This window comes from Salvelinus sp. IW2-2015, linkage group LG36 (assembly GCF_002910315.2).
Source record: "Salvelinus sp. IW2-2015 linkage group LG36, ASM291031v2, whole genome shotgun sequence".
NCBI lineage: Eukaryota > Metazoa > Chordata > Actinopteri > Salmoniformes > Salmonidae > Salvelinus > Salvelinus sp. IW2-2015.
The window spans coordinates 27,288,734-27,309,019 of record NC_036875.1 but is presented as its reverse complement, the minus strand read 5'-3'; the positions used below and the strand labels follow the sequence as shown (position 1 = coordinate 27,309,019).

Here is a 20,286-nt window from a genome sequence, read left to right as displayed (position 1 = left end):
ACATGATTTGGAAAGGCACACACCTGTTTATATAAGGTCCCACAGCTGACAGTGCATGTCAGAGCAAAAACAAAGCCATGGGATTGTCGAAGGGATTGTCCGTAGAGCTCCGAGACAGGATTGTGTCGAGGCGCAGATCTGGGGAAGGGTACCAAAACATTTCTGCAGCTTTGAAGGTCTCCAAGAACACAGTGGCCTCCATCATTCTTAAATAGAAGAAGTTTGGAACCAGCAAGACTCTTCCTAAAGCTGGCCGCCCGGCCAAACTGAGCAATCGGGGGAGAGGCTGCTCCAAGTCGCTGTCGGCGGAAAAGACGTATTCGGGATGGACTTCTAGTCCGACTCAGGAGGCGGGCACACCATCCACCGCTTCCGAGTATATTACTCGCTAATGTTCAGTCTCTGGACAATAAAGTAGACGAGCTCAGGGCGATCTCCTTTCAGAGCGACATCAGGGACTGTAACATACTCTGTTTCACAGAATCATGGCTCTCTTGGGATATACTGTCCCCGTCCATTCAGCCGGCTGTGTTCTCAGTTCATCATGCAGACAGGTATAAAAAAAACTCTCCGGGAAGAAGAAAGGCGGGGGTGTATGCTTCATGATTAACATCTCATGGTGTGATTGTGATAACATGCAGAAATTCAAGTCCTTTTGTTCACCCGACCTAGAATACCTCACAATCAAATGCCGACCGTATTACTTCCCAAGAGAATTGTCTTCGGTTATAGTCACAGCCGTGTATATTCCCCCTCAAGCCGATACCACAACGACCCCTCAAGGAACTACACTGGACTTTATGCAAACTGGAAGCCATATCCGGAGGCCGCATTTATGGTAGCTGGGGATTTTAACAAAGCAAATTTGAGGAAAATGCTACCGAAGTTCTATAAACACATTGACTGTAATACTCGTTTAGGGAAAACACTAGATCATTGCTACTCGCCTTTTCGAGATGCCTTCAAGGCCCTCCCTTTGGCAAATCAGATCACGACTCCATTTTGCTCCTCCCTTCCTATAGGCAGAAACTCAAACAGGAAGTACCCGTGCTAAGGTCTATTCAACGCTGGTCTGACCATTCGGAATCCATTCTTCAAGATTGTTTTGATAACGGGGACTGGGATAAGCCTCTGAGAATAACATTTACGCTTAACATTGACGCATACACGGACACGGTGACTGAGTTCATCAGGAAGTGTATAGGGGATGTTGCTCCAACGGTGAATATTAAAACCTACCCAAACCAGAAGCTGTAGATAGATTGCAGCATTCACACAAAACTGAAAGCGCAAACCACCGTATTTAACCATGGCAAGTTGACTGGGAATATAGTTGAATACGAACCAGTGTAGTTATTCCCTCCGTGCGGCAATCAAACAGGCAAAATGTCAGTACAGAGACAAAGTGAAGTCGCAATTCAACGGCTCAGACACGAGATGTACACTACCGTTCAAAAGTTTGGGGTAACCTAGAATTTTTTTGTGATTAGTTATTGGATTGACATGATGGAAGAGAATCTGAGGGAGTACATTCCATGGCTGCCAAGGGAGACCATATGTGCTACAATTCCCCAATGTTTTAAGGACCACTACCCAGGAACAACCTGCATTATTGACTGCTCAGAAAACTCTTTAGGAAGTGCAAGAATCTGCATTCAAGGGGGGAGTCATTCAGAAAATTACTACGCCCAGAGCACTATCAAGTACCTGGTGTCCATTGCACCTTGTGGTCGAGTGATGTTCATCTCCTCAGCGTATGGAGATTCTGGGTTCCTGGAGTACCTCTGTCCAAGTGATGAGGGGGCTCCAGAGTGGCGCAGCGGTCTAAGGCACTGCATCTCAGTGCTACAGGCGTCACTACAGACTCTGGTTCGATTCCAGGCTGTATCACAACCGGCCGTGATTGGGAGTCCCATAGGGCTGTGCACAATTGTCCCAGCATCATCTGGGTTAGTGTTTGGCCGGGGTAGGCCGTCATTGTAAATAAGTATTTGTTCTTAACTTCTTTGATATAGGGGGCAGCATTTTCACTTTTGAATGAATTGCATGCCCATAGTGAACTACCTCCTACTCTGTCCCAGATACTAATATATGCTTATTATTATTACTATTGGATAGAAAACACTCTGAAGTTTCTAAAACTGTTTGAATGATGTCTGTGAGTATAACAGAACTCATATGGCAGGCAAAGAAATCCAAACAGGAAGTGAGAATTCTGAGACTGGTCAATGTTAAAGTCATCGCCTATTCAATTCCCTGTAATATATGGATCTGTTTGCACTTCCTGCGCCTTCCACTAGATGTCAACAGTCTGTAGAACGCTGAATGAAGCCTCTAGTGTGATGTGGGGCCGGATGGGAGGTGTTTCAGTCATTGGTCTGGCAGATTGCCAGTTCTTGCTCACGCGCTTTCCTGATGATATCGCCTTCCGTTCCATTACTTATACAGACATGAAGAAATGCTCCGGTTGGAACGTTATTCGATATATATGATAACAACATCCTGAAGATTGATTCTCTACTAAGTTTGACCAGTTTATTCAGACTTGTAATATAACTTTTTGAAGTTTTCGTCCGACGTTTGCCTGCATCTGCTCGAGCGTTTGGACACATGTACTACACATGCTAGCAAAAGTAGCTAATTGGAGATAAGTAATGGACATTATCGAACAAAACAACGATTTATTGTGGAACTAGGATTCCTGGCAGTGCATTCTGATGAACATAATCAAAAGTAAGGGAATATTTATGATGTAATTTCATATTTCTGTTGACTCCAACATGGCGGAGAAATTTTGTTAAATCTGAGCGCAGTCTCAGATTATTGCATGGTGTGCTTTTTACGTAAAGTTTTTTTTAAATCTGACAGCGGTTGCATTAAGAACAAGTGTACCTTTAATTCTGTGTAAAACATGTATCTTTCATCAAAGTTTATGATGAGTATTTCTGTTATTTGACGTGGCTCTCTGCAATTACTCCGGATATTTTGGAGGCATTTCTGAACATGGCGCCAATGTAAACCGAGATTTGTGGATATAAATATGCACATTATCGAACAAAACTTGTGTAACATGATGTCCTATGAGTGTCATCTGATGAAGATCATCAAAGGTTATTGATTAATTTTATCTATATTTCTGCTTTTTGTGACTTCTCTCTTTTGCTGGGAAAATGGCTGTGTTTTTCTGTGGCTATGTACTGAGCTAACATAATTGTTTGGTGTGCTTTCCCCGTAAATCCTTTTTGAAATCAGACATGTTGGCTGGATTCACAACATGTGTAGCTTTAATTTGGTGTCTATCATGTGTGATTTCATGAAAGATTGATTTTTATAGTAATATACTTGAATTTGGCGCGCTAAATTTTTTCTGAATTTTGGCCAAGTGGCACGCTACCGTCCCACCTATCCCAGAGAAGTTAACTGACTTGCCTTATTTATTTAAAGGTTAACCTCACTAGGGTATGTGGGACGCTAGCCTCGTCAACAGCCAGTGAAACTGCAGGGCGCCAAATTCAAAACCACAGAAATCCCATAATTAGAATTCCTCAAACATACAAGTATTTTACACCATTTTAAAGATACACTTGTTGTAAATCCAGCCACAGTGTCCGATTTCAAAAAGGCTTTACGATGAAAGCACACCAAACAATTATGTTAGGTCAGAGCTAAGTCACAGAAAAACACAGCCATTTTTCCAGCCAAAGAGAGGAGTCACAAAAAGCAGAAATAGAGATAAAATGAATCACTAACCTTTGATGATCTTCATCAGATGACACTCATAGGACTTCATGTTACACAATACATGTATGTTTTGTTCGGTAAAGTTCATATTTATATCCAAAAATCTCAGTTTACATTGGTGCGTTATGTTCAGTAGTTCCAAAACATCCGGCGATTTTGCAGAGAGCCACATCAATTTACAGAAATACTCATAATAAACATTGCTAAAAGATACAAGTATTAAACATGGAACTTTAGATAAACTTCTCCTTAATGCAACCGCTGTGTCAGATTTCAAAAAAACTTTACGGGAAAAAGTACACCATGCAATAATCTGAGTACAGCGCTCAGACACAAAACCAAGCCATACAGATATCCGCCATGTTGTGTAGTCAACAGAAGTCAGAAATAGCATTATAAATATTCACTTACATTTGATTATCTTCATCAGAATGCACTCCCAGGAATCCCAGTTCCACAATAAATGTTTGATTTGTTCGATAAAGTCCATAATTTATGTCCAAGTACCTCCTTTTTGTTCGCGCGTTTAGCCCAGTAATGAAAATTCATGAGGCGCGATTACTAGGTGCAGACGAAAAATCAAAAAGTTCCGTTACAGTCCGTTAAACGATGTATAGAATCAATCTTTAGGATGTTTTTAACATAAATCTTCAATAATGTTCCAACCGGAGAATTCCTTTGTCTTTAGAATTGCAATGGAACGCAAGCTATCTCTCACGTGAACGCACGTGGTCAGCTCATGGCACTCTGGGAGAGACCTTACTCAATCCCCTCTCATTCGCCCCCACCTCACAGTAGAAGCCTCAAACAAGGTTCTAAAGACTGTTGACATCTAGTGGAAGCCTTGGGAAGTGCAATATGACCCCATAGACACTGTATATTCGATAGGCAATGAGTTGAAAAACTACAAACCTCAGATTTCCCACTTCCTGGTTGGATTTTTTCTCAGGTTTTTGCCTGCCATATGAGTTCTGTTATACTCACAGACATCATTCAAACAGTTTTAGAAACTTCATAGTGTTTTCTATTCAAATCTACTAATTATATGCATATTCTAGCTTTTATGGCTGAGTAGCAGGCAGGTTCATTTGGGCACACTTTTCATCCAAAATTACAAATGCTGCCCCCTACCCTAGTGAAGTTAAATCAAATGCAAAAATCAAATGAGGTCATGGCTGACCGGTGCTTCACAATCCTTGATCTGCTACATGAGAGGAAGGTCAAATTAACAATTCCAGCTTTCACAAAAAGAGACGCACAGCTGTAAGAGGACAGCACATGTACAAGATGGATAGCTAACATGAGGGTTCATATGGAACGCATAATTCAAAGGCTCAAACGGTTTAGAATCATCTCACAGACACTGCCAATCAACCTCTCATCTAAAATGGACAAAATACTTTGAATCTGTGCTGCCCTGTGTAACCTGCGTGGCGATATCATTCATGAAGATGCTGAATGAACTGGCCAGTCAAATGCCATTCACATGGTCGATTTCCCAATATGAATTAAAGTTGTGTGTCAAAAGTTACGTTAAATACATTTCAATTAATTCTATAACAACTCAACTTAATTATTTGTTTTACATACTCATTAATATAAATTTAAAAAAAGAAATAAAAACAATTTCTACAATACTGTGACTGTTGATGCATTAAGTCAGGCATTTTAATTGAAAAACAAGTTGCTAATAGTAACTGCAAACAGGAGAGACATCAGACTACATACTAAAGAGCTGCATATAAACTCAGCAAAAAAAGAAACATCCCTTTTTCAGGACCCTGTCTGTCAAAGATAATTCGTAAAAATCCAAATGACTTCACAGATCTTCATTGTAAAGGGTTTAAACACTGTTTCCCATGCTTGTTCAATGAACCATAAACAATTAATGAACATGCACCTGTGGAACGGTCGTTAAGACACTAACAGCTTACAGACGGTAGACAGTTAAGGTCACAGTTATGAAAACATAGGACACTAAAGAAACCTTTCTACTGACTCTGAAAAACACCAAAAGACAGATGCCCAGGGTCCCTGCTCATCTGCGTGAATGTGCCTTAGGCATGCTGCAAGGAGGCATGAGGACTGCAGATGTGGCCAGGGCAATAAATTGCAATGTCCGTACTGTGAGACGCCAAAGACAGCACTACAGGGAGACAGGACGGACAGCCGATCATCCTCGCAGTGGCAGACCACGTGTAACAACACCTGCACAGGATCGGTACATCTGAACATCACACCTGCGGGACAGGTACAGGATGGCAACAACAACTGCCCGAGTTACACCCGGAACGCACAATCCCTCCATCAGTGCTCAGACTGTCCGCAATAGGCTGAGAGAGGCTAGACTGAGGGCTTGTAGGCCTGTTGTAAGGCAGGTCCTCACCAGACATCACCGTCAACAACGTCACCTATGGGCACACACCCACCGTCGCTGGACCAGACAGGACTGGCAAAAAGTGCTCATCACTGACGAGTCGCAGTTTTGTCTCACCAGGGGTGATGGTCGGAATCGCGTTTATCGTCGAAGGAATGAGCGTTACACCGAGCCCTGTACTCTAGAGCGGGATCGATTTGGAGGTGGAGGGTCCGTCATGGTCTGGGGCAGTGTGTCACAGCATCATTTGACTGAGCTTGTTGTCATTGCAGGCAATCTCAATGCTGTGCGTTACAAGGAAGACATCCTCCTCCCTCATGTGGTACCCTTCCTGCAGGCTCATCCTGACATGACCCTCCAGCATAACAATGGCACCAGCCATACTGCTCGTTCTGTGCATGATTTCCTGCAAGACAGGAATGTCAGTGTTCTGCCATGGCCAGCAAAGAGCCCGGATCTCAATCCCATTGAGCACGTCTGGGACCTGTTGGATCGGATTGATTTTGACACCTCCCATTGTTCAGGAACACATTATTCCATTTCTGTCAGTCACATGTCTGTGGAACTTGTTCAGTTTATGTCTCAGTTGTTGAATCTTGTTATGTTCATACCAATATTTACACATGTTAAGTTTGCTGAAAATAAATGCAGTTGACAGTGAGAGGACATTTCTTTTTTTGCTGAGTTTATTTGTCACTCAATGAGTCTGCCTGCCTGATGCTCTTCAACAATAAATGGCAGCAAAAAAAAGTGTAAAGTAGAATGCCTTCAACCTCAGGACAGCCTCTGCACAGAACTGTGCATCATAGGGAACAGGGATGACAACTTGCTTGGACAGAGTCCAGATGAGTACCTTACTTTCTCTCAACCTGTGCAAAACATACCAATTTGCAGCTGCATGTAGTAGCCACGTGGCCCATGTGGTTGCAGTTGGGCTGTGCCCTCCACCACCTGCACATCACAGGCTTTCCCATTAAAGACTTCATCCAGAGAATCACTGGCCTTAACCATGACGGGACACTTGATCGCCAACAGCTCCTTGGAGTTCAGCCAAGCACTCCTTGGAGTTCAGGGCTTGCTGGTAGCCATGGCTCTTCAACCCTGACAACAGTGCCTCTGTGGTCAACAGAGTATCCACAGTCTGCTAGCCACTTTGTGGCCATCAGCACATTATCTTTCCCGTAGCATGTGGCTGCATTCCCTTGGAACCTGGGATACAGATGCTTCTGGAGAAACTTAACAGGGTTGTTGGATTCCCTGACAGGGATCTTCTTGGCTGAGCTTGCAGTAAATCAAAGCTTACTTGAGTCATGCCACAAGTGTGAGGCACTCTGCTCCTTTGTGAACTGTTCCAAAGCAGTCGACTGGGTTGGGTCAAGTTTCACAAAGTCATTGTAGAAGGACAGGCACTTCTGCCAGTTGTAATTGACATGCTCTCCGTGTGGCTGAGAAAGAGTAGAGAATCTATATTAAGGTATTATATGGAGTTAGAAAGCATTGAACAGAAGAGACACACATCAGTTCAAATACATTTCAAATGGTATAACCACAAATAAATATTCAAATTTGACCTGGGATGCTACTGGCTGTGATATTACTGTGGGTTCAGCATTAACACACTTATAGAGCAGGCTCCTCACGGGCAGATTCAGGTGTCTCAGGCTCCTATTCAATTCCTCCTGTGAGTGGAATGCAGGCGTGGGAGGCAGGGGTGGACATTCTGGATGCTTTTCTGCATATTGGCCACTGGCCCTATGGTGTGTGAAGTCGATGCTGTTTAACCGCTTTGGCTCAAGGTTCCTCCGAGTCCCTACATTCCATTGTTGCTGCTCATCTGAGCAGGCTATGCCAGTTAGTCCACTGGACACTGCATTCTGTTGTTACTGCTCATCTGAGCAGGCTATGCCAGTTAGTCCACTGGACACTGCATTCTGTTGTTACTGCTCATCTGTGCAGGCTATGCCAGTTAGTCCACTCGACACTGCATTCTGCACCTGTGATAGAATGTATGTTACAAAAAAAGACATTCAGAAAAATCCCATTATTAACAATTGTATGACTGAGGACTATGTGATCAACTTAATCAAAACACATGAAAGTTTCATCATAAACTTACCTTGCTATTGTTCCCAATGAGATGAGACCACGTATGCTTACCATACTTTAGGCATTACCGCCCAATCACAAGGATATTTTACGAACCTTATTCACCCAGAAAAACAATAACACTAAAGAAATGCATGTGACGCTGACATGTTTAAATACATTGTATACCCTACTCACCTGGACTCCATAAACCTACCTTGCTTCACCAACATGAGATTTGACAGGACACTTACAGATTCCCCACATTAATACAGCAGTTCTGTTGATCCACAAATACATGATATTAACATAACCAATAAATCATGACATTCTCAATTCAGCTTTCATCCTACAAAATGTTTGGTCTAACTGCTATGTTAAGCCTGACTATTTTATCATTCTGTGTCTTGATAAGGCAGTATTGCGCACTTTCATCTATAAAAGGAACAAAGAAAAGAAATGTACTTGAGAACATGCATGCTTGCCTGTGTCTGTATATGTACAGTAGTGATAATACTGTGCATTATACTAGTAGGCTATATTCACTATTGAACCATTGTACAACATAGAGTGTGCCATTGTGTCTTTATCACCTGCTCTGCCCAATGGGACGCTTCTCTCAATGAGACCCTATATCTTCATTAATTTCTCTGCTTCTCTCAATCAGACACTATATCTTCATTCATTTCTCTGCTTCTCTCAATGAGACCCTATATCTTCATTCATTTTTCTGTGTGTGTGTGTGTGTGTAACTGCCTTCTTGCATGCTCCTGAAGGTTACATGCATATCTTTATAGAGTTGGATCAACATACACCTGGAACTGTAATGTGCACTTCTACCATGCTCCCTCCTTGCCCGTGTGGGTTTTCTGTGGGCTGTGTGTTGTGTGTGTGTGTAGGTGGAGTATGAGAAGAGGAAGAAGGCTGAGGGTAGGATGGTGAGAGCAGACAGACAGCAGGTGATGGACATGCTCTTCTCCGCCTTCGAGGAACACCAGTACTACAACATCAAAGACCTGGAGGAGGTCGCCAAGCAACCTGTGGTTAGTGTCACACACACACACACACACACACACACATTCAGCAACCTGTCTGCTCTCCTGCATGATTGCATTACCATAGGTGAGTGTAAGCTGCGAGCTGTTCTGCTCAGCTCTCAAGGATAGATTACACTCCACCACTGTAACCCTCATTCTCCAGGGTGCTTCACAAAGAGACCAGCATGTCCGAGTGAACTATAGTTACCTGAGGCCTGATTAGTCACACATAATAAGTAGGGCAGAATTCCGAACACAGATCTATTATATTTGGAGAAGCGTCAACTGTTACCCACTACTGACATCTAGTGGACATTATCAACTACAACATATTATTATTATTATTTTTCACCTTTATTTAACCAGGGAGGCTAGTTGAGAACAAGTTCTCATTTACAACTGCGACCTGGCCAAGATAAAGCAAAGCAGTTCAATACATACAACACAGAGTTACACATAGAATAAACAAACATACAGTTAATAATACAGTAGAAAAAAAGAAGTGTGTATATATACAGTGTGTGCAAATGAGGTAAGATAAGGGAGGTAAGGCAATACAATAGGCCATAGTGGCGAGGTAATTACGATATTGCAATTAAACACTGAGTGATAGATGTGCAGAAGATGAATGTGCAAGTAGAAGATACTGGGGTGCAAAGGAGCAAAATAAATAAATACGGTATGGGGATGAGGTAGTTGGATGGGCTATGTACAGGTGCAATGATCTGTGAGCTCCTCTGACAGCTGGTGCTTGAAGTTAGTGAGGGAGATTAGAGTCTCCAGCTTCAGTGATTTTTGCAGTTCGTTCCAGTCATTGGCAGCAGAGAACTGTAAGGAAAGGCGGCCAAAGGAGAAATTGACTTTGGGGGTGACCAGTGAAATATACCTGCTGGAGCGCGTGCTGCGGGTGGGTGCTGCTATGGTGACCAGTGAACTAAGATAAGGCGGGGTTTTACCTAGCAAAGACTTGTAGATGACCTGGAGCCAGTGGGTTTGGCGACGAGTATGAAGCGAGGGCCAGCCAACGAGAACATGGCTTTTGACACTAGAAGTAGACAGATGCTTCTTCTAGTTTTCAGAATAAGGGTGCAGGCAGTAGCTGTGTGAACATGGATACTGTAAAGAGTCCAGCCCTGAACTGCCTCTCTCCTATAGACATACAGTGGGGCAAAACAGTATTTAGTCAGCCACCAATTGTGCAAGTTCTCCCACTTAAAAAGATGAGAGAGGCCTGTAATTTTCATCATAGGTACACTTCAACTATGACAGACAAAATGAGAAAAAAAAATCCAGAAAATCACATTGTAGGATTTTTTATGAATTTATTTGCAAATTATGGTGGAAAACAAGTATTCTGGTCACATACAAAAGTTAGATCTCATACTTTGTTATATACCCTTTGTTGGCAATGACAGAGGTCAAACGTTTCTGTAAGTCTTCACAAGGTTTCACACACTGTTGCTGAGTATTTTGGCCATTCCTCCATGCAGATCTCCTCTAGAGCAGTGATGTTTTGGGCTGTTTGCTGGGAACACGGACTTTCAACTCCCCTCAAAGATTTTCTATGGGGTTGAGATCTGGAGACTGGCTAGGCCACTCTCCAGGACCTTGAAATGCTTCTTACGAAGCCACTCCTTTCGTTGCCCGGCGGTGTGTTTGGGATCATTGTCATGCTGAAGACCCAGTCACGTTTCATCTTCAATGCCCTTGCTGATGGAAGGAGGTTTTTCCACTCAAAATCTCACCGATACATGGCCCCATTCATTCTTTCTTTAACACGGATAGTTCGTCTGGTTCCCTTTGTAGAAAAACAGCCCAAAGCAATGATGTTTCCACGCCCCATGCTTCACAGTAGGTATGGTGTTCTTTGGCTGCACTCAGCATTCTTTGTCCTCCAAACATACGAGTTGAGTTTTTACCAAAAAGTTATATTTTGTGTTTCATCTGACCACAATGACATTCTCCCAATCTTCTCTGGATCATCCAAATGCTCTCTTAGCAAACTTGAGACGGGCCTGGACATGTACTGGCTTAAGCAGGGGGACCACGTCTGGCACTGCAGGATTTGAGTCCCTGGCGGCGTAGTGTGTTACTGATGGTAGGCTTTGTTACTTTGGTCCCAGCTCTCTGCAGGTCATTCCTAGGTCCCCCGTGTGGTTCTGGGATTGTTGCTCACCGTTCTTGTGATCATTTTTGACCCCACAGGGTGAGATCTTGCGTGGAGCCCCAGATATCAGTGGTCTTGTATGTCTTCCATTTTCCTAATAATTGCTCCAACAGTTTGATTTCTTCAAACCAAGCTGCTTACCTATTGCAGCATTCAGTCTTCCCAGCCTGGTGCAGGTCTACATTTTGTTTCTGGTGTCCTTTGGACCAGCTCTTTGGCTTGGCCATAAGTAGAGTTTGGAGTGTGACTGTTTGAGGTTGTGGACAGGTGTCTTTAATACTGATACAAGTTCAAACAGGTGCATTAATACAGGTAACGAGTGGAGGACAGAGGAGCCCTCTCAAAGAGAAGTTACAGGTCTGTGAGAGCCAGAAATCTTGCTTGTTTGTAGGTGACCAAAACTACTTATTTTCCACCATAATTTGCAATAAATTCATTAAAAATCCTACAATGTGATTTTTCTGGATTTTTCCCCCCTCATTTTGTCTGTCATAGTTGAAGTGTACCTATATGAAAATTACAGGCCTCTCTCATCTTTTTAAGTGGAGAACTTGCACAATTGGTGGCTGACTAAATACTTTTTTGCCCCACTGTATGTAAAGGAGATCCAGAGAGATGTGTTTCCTGTAGACCTACTTGAAGGAGATCCTGAGCGAGATAGGCGTGTACAACGCTAAAGGAACCCACAAGAGCACCTGGGAACTGAAGCCAGAGTACCGCCACTACCAGGGAAGAGGGGAGGAGATGAAGAGTGACTAGCCCAGAAAGGAGCATCCTGCCTGGAATATAAATGCTGACCCAAGGACCTCCCATCATGGTGGAGAGTTGGGGGGAGTCTTTCTGTTCTTTGACTGGTACCCAAAGTCACATGACCAGAGTGTCTGCTTGTTGTCAACCTGTTGGTAGGATGGTGTGGGGGTTTGCACTATGAACCATATTGTGTGAAGCACTTGCCTTAAAGCTACATTGGGTACTTTGGATGTGCTATTTTGATTTGATTTTTTCACCTTACTTAGAGAAGCTGCAACTGTGCAATATATAATTTGTAAAGAACTCCTATAAAATAATGGAACTACTGGTATTTGCATTTTTGACATTTTCTTTCACTGAATATGTAGGCCTACTTACTTGCTACTTACTAAACATTTCAACAAAAAGGCCAATGGTATTAACATAAAATATCTTTCATGGATCCAATGATTGTATCATCTACATTTTTAAACAAATCAACACCACAACTGGAAATGTATTACCCAGTGTTAGTTTTATTTTTCACAACTCAAATCAGGAAGTCCTAAGCTATCCCACTACTTTCAGTAAGGGTGTCGCATCTAATAGAACTGTAAACCAAGCAAATGGAGGTGTCACACCTGCTCCCGCTCTCCTTCGCTGCCCAGCACTACACACTCCTGACACCATCATTACGCACACCTGTTTCCCTCGTCACGTGCATCAGCGATTCATTGGACTCACCTGCTCTCATTACCTCGCCTATATCTGTCTGTTCACCAGCTGTTCCCCGCTTCAGCATTTATTGTCATCATGTCGTTTTGGTCCCTCTGTTCTGACGCTGGTCCTGTCCTGTTCAATGGCCATTCATTAAATGTTCAACTCCAGGTACCTGTTTCACATCTCCAGCGTCAGTTCTTACTGGAGGCCTGAGATTTAATCAATCAACAATAAATAACCAATTAATGAATAACTAATCAATGGACTGAAGCATTGTCTTTGCAGAGATTAACAAATCATCCCAGCAAACTGTGACATTTTGAATGTTCCAGGTAGAAATGTAACATATTAGAGCTGACACAATTCCTTATTCTGCATGACAGAGGCATATCTGCTCTACTATATACACTACCGTACAAAAGTTTGGGGTCACTTAGGAACGAAAACAGTGAGTGCTGTTTTTGAAAGAAAAGCTATTTTTGTCAATTTAAAATAACATCAAATTGATCAGAAATACAGTGTAGACATTGTTAATGTTGTAAATGACTATTGTAGCTGGAAACCGATGATTTTTAATGGAATATCATTAGTGAAGAGGCGACTCCGGGATGCTGGCCTTCTACGCAGAGTTGCAAAGAAAAAGCCACATCTCAGACTGACCAATGAAAAGAAAAGGTAGTTCATGTATATATATTTACAGAATCAATACCAAAATACTGTCACAGCACCCCTTCAGTCAACCCCATATACATGACATGGTTTGGGCATCATATAGTGCCTTGCAAAAGTATTCACCCCCCTTGGCATTTTTCCTATTTTGTTGCATTACAACCTGTAATTTAAATTTGGATTTCATGTAATGGACATACACAACATATTCCAAATTGGTGAAGTGAAATGAAAAAAAAACTACGGGAAAAGTGGTGCGTGCATATGTATTCACATATGTAACATGATCTCAGTATATGTATATATATATATATACACACACATATATACACACACACCTGTTCTGAACGGCCCCAGAGTCTGCAACACCACCAAGCAAGCGGCACCATGAAAAAGGAGCTCTCCAAACAGGTCAGGGACAAAGTTGTGGAGAAGTACAGATCAGGGTTGGGTTATAAAAAAATATCCAAAACTTTGAACATCCACAGACCACCATTAAATCTATTATTAAAAAATGTAAAGAATATGGCACCACAATAAACCTGCCAAAAGAGGGCCGCCCACCAAAACTCACAGACCAGGCAAAGGGGTCATTAATCAGAGAGAACCCTGAAGGAGCTGCAAAGGTCCACAGCGGAGATTGGAGTATCTGTCCATAGGACCACTTTAAGCCGTACACTCGTTCGCCAAAAGGCATGTGGGAGACTCCCCAAACATATGGAAGAAGGTACTCTGGTTAGATGACACAAAAATGTAGCTTTTTGGCCATCAAGGAAAACGCTATGTCTGGTGCAAAGACAACACCTCTCATCACACCGAGAACACCATCCCCACAGTGAAACATGGTGGTGGCAGCATCATGCTATGGATATGTTTTTCATCAGCAGGGACTGGGAAACTGGACAGAATTGAAGGAATGATGGATGTCGCTAAATACAGGGAAATTCTTGAGGGAAACCTATTTCAGTCAGAGATTTGAGACTGGGACGGAGGTTCACCTTCTAGCAGGATAATGACCCTAAGCATACTGCTAAAGCAACACTCAAGTGGTTTAAGGGGAAAAATGTAAATGTCTTGGAATGGCCTAGTCAAAGCTCAGACCTCAATCTAATTGAGAATCTGTGGTATGACTTATAGATTGCTGTACACCAGCGGAACCCATCAAACTTAAAAGAGCTGGAGCAGTTTTGCCTTGAAGATTGGGCCAAAATCCCAGTGGCTAGATGTGGAAAGCTTATAGAGACATACCCCAAGAGACTTGCAGCTGTAATTGCTGCAAAAGGTGGCTCTACAAAGTATTGACTTTGGGGGGGTGAATAGTTATGCACGCTAAAGTTCTGCTTTTTTGTCTTATTTCTTGTTTGTTTCACAAAAAATATTTTGCATCTTCAAAGTGGTAGGCATGTTGTGTAAATCAAATGATACAAACCCCCCAAAAATACATTTTAATTCCAGGTTGTAAGGCAACAAAATAGGGAAAATTACAAGGGGGTGAATACTTTCGCAAGCCACTGTATAATACTTTAAAGTAATACTTCCATTCCAATCAGATATAATAATTGTAACTAAATGCTTTCAATCCAAATGTAAGGCAGTCGTCGTCTGGTTGGTCAGTGGTCGTGGGACAGGTGAGATGCAGCTGAGCAGCAAATAGAGGCAAAGTTCTTCAACGGAACCCAAACCGGCTGCACGCGTGAGCCATCGTGCGCTACCGTGAATAAATGGATTTTGTCCCCCTACACCAAACGCGATCACGACACGCAGGTTAAAATATCAAAACAAACTGAACCAATGACATTAATTTGGGGACAGGTCGAAAAGCATTAAACATGTATGGCAATTTAGCTAGTTAGCTTGCAGTTACTAGCTAATTTGTCCTATTTAGCTAGCTTGCTGTTGCTAGCTAATTTGTCCTGGGATATAAACATTGAGTTGTTATTTTACCTGAAATGCACAAGCTCCTCTACTCCGCAAATTAATCCACACATAAAACGGCCAACCGAATCATTTCTAGTCATCTCTCCTCCTTCCAGGCTTTTTCATCTTGGCATCTACACTTTCATAGTATTATCACGACAACCAGCAAAACAATTAGTCTTTCAATCACCCACGTGGGTATAACCAATGAGGAGATGGCACGTGGGTACCTGCTTCTATAAACCAATGAGGAGATGGGAGAGGCAGGACTTTCAGCGCGATCTGCGTCAGAAATAGAAAGGACTTCTATTTTAGCCGTTGGCAACGCAGACGATCGTTGGCGCGCGCGAGCAGTGTGGGTGCAATAATTGAATAACATGGATTTCTACATTTATTTTGCGACGCTCGCGTACGCGACGTGTCCGGTCTGGTCAGCATGTTAGTCCAGAATGTTACTGCGAGAGAGAAGAACAGTGGTTATAACACGAGTAGACTGGTTATAAGTTATAACATAAGTGTGTTATTAGACATGAGTAGACTGGTTATAAGTTAGAACATAATCAGTGTGTTATTAGACATGAGTAGACTGGGCTAAAGGGAAATGAGTAGACTGGGCTAAAGGGACTAATTTCTCGATCTCCAGGCCGTCTATGAAGAATGTCATGAAGGAAATGATGCCATCATCACGGAAGTCGAGCAGACCAACCATACCATCTGGGTTCATACACCTGTAAAAAACTAGGAGAGTGAGTGTAAGTGGATGAAGAGAAATTTGGTCATTGAAATTCCACACGTTACTCCATTTTTTTATTTTTTTTAGCAAGCTCATAACTGTTGAATTTCGTAGGCCTGGAACTCCATTCCTCCAAAGGTGTCATCACAGCTTGACTGAGCACAAATAGTTGATGTGATGTGAGGAATGCATGTGTAGCTGAATTTGCTGTAGGCAGTAGTAGATGTATAGCTGTAACTAGTAGTTACCTGGTAGTTCTTCATGTTGCCCATGATCTTCTTGATCTCCTCCTGAGCTCCAGCCATGAAGGGCTTCACTCTGTCTGGGTTGTTCTCCTCCAGCTTAGCCTTGATCCTGCACACACCCCCACACACCTTCAACAACTGCTTTTCATTTCAAATAAGGATATTTTCATCTACARAAGTACAGTCACAGTTTTGAGGGGCATACAGGGAGACTGATGGGTCTAGCCTGTATCAGTCCTAGCACACCCAACACATGCACAGACACCCGTCACTAACACACTCACGCCTTCATGTAGTCCTTGATGTAGCCCTTGTATGAGTCCTTGGTGAAGGATGTCTCCTGCAGTTTGTGGTTGAGAACGATGTCCACTCCATTGACTGTGCTGGACTCGCAGCCGTCATCCTGCACGTCCGCCGACGCATTTGCCCCCAACAGACAGTCATCGATATTCTCCGTTCTACTAACCATCTGAGGGGAGGAGGGGGAACACCAGAGGAAGATGGGAAGGAGGGAGGAGAGTGAGTGCTGAATCACTCTGGTTGGGTCCCAATACTGTCAAACATCTTATTCTATTTCAGGACCATCTGATAGGACTTGTCTATGTAAACTCAGACATAATGCAAAACTATGAGTTGAGTTAAGATGATACCCAAGTCAATAAGTGTCTCCAAATCTTAATACACCTCACCACCACAACTCAGAGAGCTTATACCTGCAGTGGAGACGCACCTTTCCCTCTACTTCCAATAACATCCCAGTTGGTGATTCTTTGATCTTGTAAATGTCAGAGAACATTTCATCCCCTGCAATAAAACAGAATGAATAGAAACCACATTAATAGTTCACAGTCACAAGGTTACATTGTTGTCAGGTAGTTTGCCTTGGGCCTCTACAGACTTCCCCAAGCCAGGTACTGCTGCTGCCGGCTAACATAGCTGAGCTTGCCCACTAATCCTATTTGTTAGAAGGCTGACAGACATACTAGCAAGAACTGCTATGTTTACAAAGCTAATATAACTGGATTAGAAGCACAACTTTAAGCTAATATAGTATGCATGCAAATGGTCAATGGGTGAATAATCGAAGAATGTACAGTTCAACCATTGAGTGATTGATAGCGTTTGCTGTTAGTTGACAGTGCCTTTTGACAGCTGACAAATCTGGCAGCGCGCGCATGGAACACAAGCAGCTGCAGGCTGACTAACTAACAAGGTCCACATATCCCAGCACCTGTTTTGCATCGCGATAAGTAAATATTCTCCTTTGGTTACATTACCAAACATTCCTTTTTTCTTAATTAAAAGCCCCGGCGTGTGTAATAGTAAAACAGTTTATAGTAAAAACATACACAGTTGAGGTTACGTGTGGCCCTGTACAATGCCTCATAAACCTTTTGCATTTGCTTTCAGCTCCCCAACCAGAAGGTGGGATATAGGTTTCGTAATTTCTTTGTGCAATTTGCAGCTATGAAACAATATCAGAAAAACTTTTAAAACAGCTACTGCAGCATTTTTCTGCTATAAATCGCAACTCGCACATGTACTCATGATGGACTTTTGACTATTTTTATTCGCAAATGCGAATGTAATTCTCGCATTGTAGAGCCCTGCAAATTGACCACCCATCAACGTGGCTGTTGAAATACACATTCTTACAAGCCAATACTTAAATCTACCCGCATTTGGCAAGCGGCAGGTGTGAATTTTATGCCCGATTTCCTTTTGCTGCGGGTTCAAAGGTTTTTAATTTGCTTAATGCAACAAACAGTGCACTCTGGAGCATTACGCATTCATGCTTACAGCACCTGGTATTCTCAGGCAGTGTTGACAACTTAGCGACAAATATTTAGCGAGTATTCAGACCCCACTAGAGCCCACATTTTTTTTAAAGCGACTAGCGACAAATCTAGCGACTTTTTCTGGTGTTATTGGAGACTGACGTGAAAGCACGTATCGTTCTTACTCTTCTCAACGAGCAGCAGGTGCTGCCGTGGGTCCCAAAGCGGCCCAGTCCTCGCGCTGCAGTCAGAGCAGGAGATGTTCACCCCTCCGCGTCGACTGCAAATGAATCTCGCATGCGGGAAGCCGCCGCTGGCTGATCTCGCCCTGGTTTACATAAAAACATTTTTTTTAACCTGAATTAGGGCCAGACTAGTTACCATAATTTTCTCACATTGCCATTGACAGTTTTTTTCTATTGTCTCTTTTTGGTCCATTTAGATTGTTAATGTAGATTGTATACAAACAAAATGTTAAAAAATGTATGGTTAAAAATGTTCATGTTTTACTGTGACTTGTTGTAGGCTCCTAAGTGAACCATAAGGTTAAAAACAAAAACAAATTAAGAAAAATGTAATTTAAAATTAAAAATTAAAAATTAAGTAACTCTGCCAGAGTGTCTCTTTTGGGTCACCTTTGCCGGTCCCAAGTCCGGAAAAAGGAGGAGGGTTGGAATTGTGACATAAAAAAAGAATCGACAGAAGAAATTTAATTTGTAGTTCTAAACATATTTAGGATGTTTTTTACTCACTTTTTCTCTCTCCTAGTGTCCATCACAATTACATGCACATGTCAAATTATGCTAATTAGGCGATGACGTCATTTAGCGACTTCTAGCGACTTTTAGGACAGCCAATAGCTACTTTCCTCACTGAGGAGTTGGCAACACTGTCAGGCAGTCTTCCATCCAAGTACTAACCAGGCCCGACGATGTTTAGTTTCCAAGATCGGCCGAGATCAGGCGTAGTCAAATTGGTATGCCCGTAAATAGGAATAACTCTCAGTACACGTTATAAAGTGAATGTGTCAATCGCTCCAAAAAATTAGGGAATACAAAGGCAGATGGAGTGCAACCGTAGTACAACCCCTCTTTACATTCCAGAGCATATATTTGAGTCTTGTGAAAATAGTTACTCTCAAAAGTTATTCTCATCGGTAACCTCAGTTGTTTTCAGCACCAATAGTTATGGATAATTGTTGTGACTATGGGCCACATAATAAAACAGAACACACAAGCATATGGCACATGGGCACAACAGCACACCGTTTGATGCGATACTAGCCAGGCCCGGCGGCAGGATTAACTCTGCAAGGGGGCATCAGAAATGACTAAAGTGGCACAACTATTTTTGCTTGCTGATAACACAGGATCGATAATAATCGATAGTACAATTACATACAATGTATTTGCAGCCACGCACGGCTGTCTTGCCGCAAGAATACAGGCTACTGCACCGCTTTACAGACATGGACAATTCATAACTGGCTCGAGAAATTACAAATTATGACAACGCTAAACAGCTACATGCACAATACCCATCAATGCAATGCAATGCAAAACATTTGCTAATTACCGTAATAACACTTTCCCATGACAATACAATGCATTTCCAATCGCGGAACGCAAACAATAATGTACAATGCAATATCACGACTTAACTGTACAATGCAGCTACCAAGCTGTCTTCCCACAAGAGTGTGGTACTACGCTGCGTATGATAACAGAGACATTTGTATTCCATAGCAACGAGTTGTTTATGGCAACACTATAGCTACATCGTTACTCAACCATTGGTCAAGGTCTGCCCACCCTCATCAAAGTAATTCAAAGCACCTCTTCTACCATATAAAACAACATTCAAAACAATCTGATTATATTATAAACCAAACATTTCCAATCCAATCACATCACAGAAATCAAGCAGTATACTTGGCAGCAACGCCAATAAAGAAATCACGTCTACGCCTATTTCTGACATTTGCCACGTATTTCCAGAAGCTAGCATATAACAAAATAATACAATCAAATTCAATCAATCAAATGTATTTATAAAGCCCTTCTTACATCAGCTGATGCCACAAAGTGC

General features: G+C 42.4%; 1 protein-coding gene across 1 annotated transcript; it reads right to left on the bottom strand.

Moving 5' to 3' along the window:
- Positions 1–13,850: 13,850 nt before the first annotated feature.
- Positions 13,851–18,482, bottom strand: LOC111959734 (translationally-controlled tumor protein homolog). Its single transcript, XM_070437672.1, is given in 6 exon segments — positions 13,851–16,168; positions 16,171–16,180; positions 16,424–16,529; positions 16,705–16,889; positions 17,151–17,224; positions 18,384–18,482. Coding segments are annotated over 5 exon segments (522 nt in total). The 5' UTR covers positions 17,217–17,224; positions 18,384–18,482; the 3' UTR covers positions 13,851–16,013.
- Positions 18,483–20,286: the final 1,804 nt, after the last annotated feature.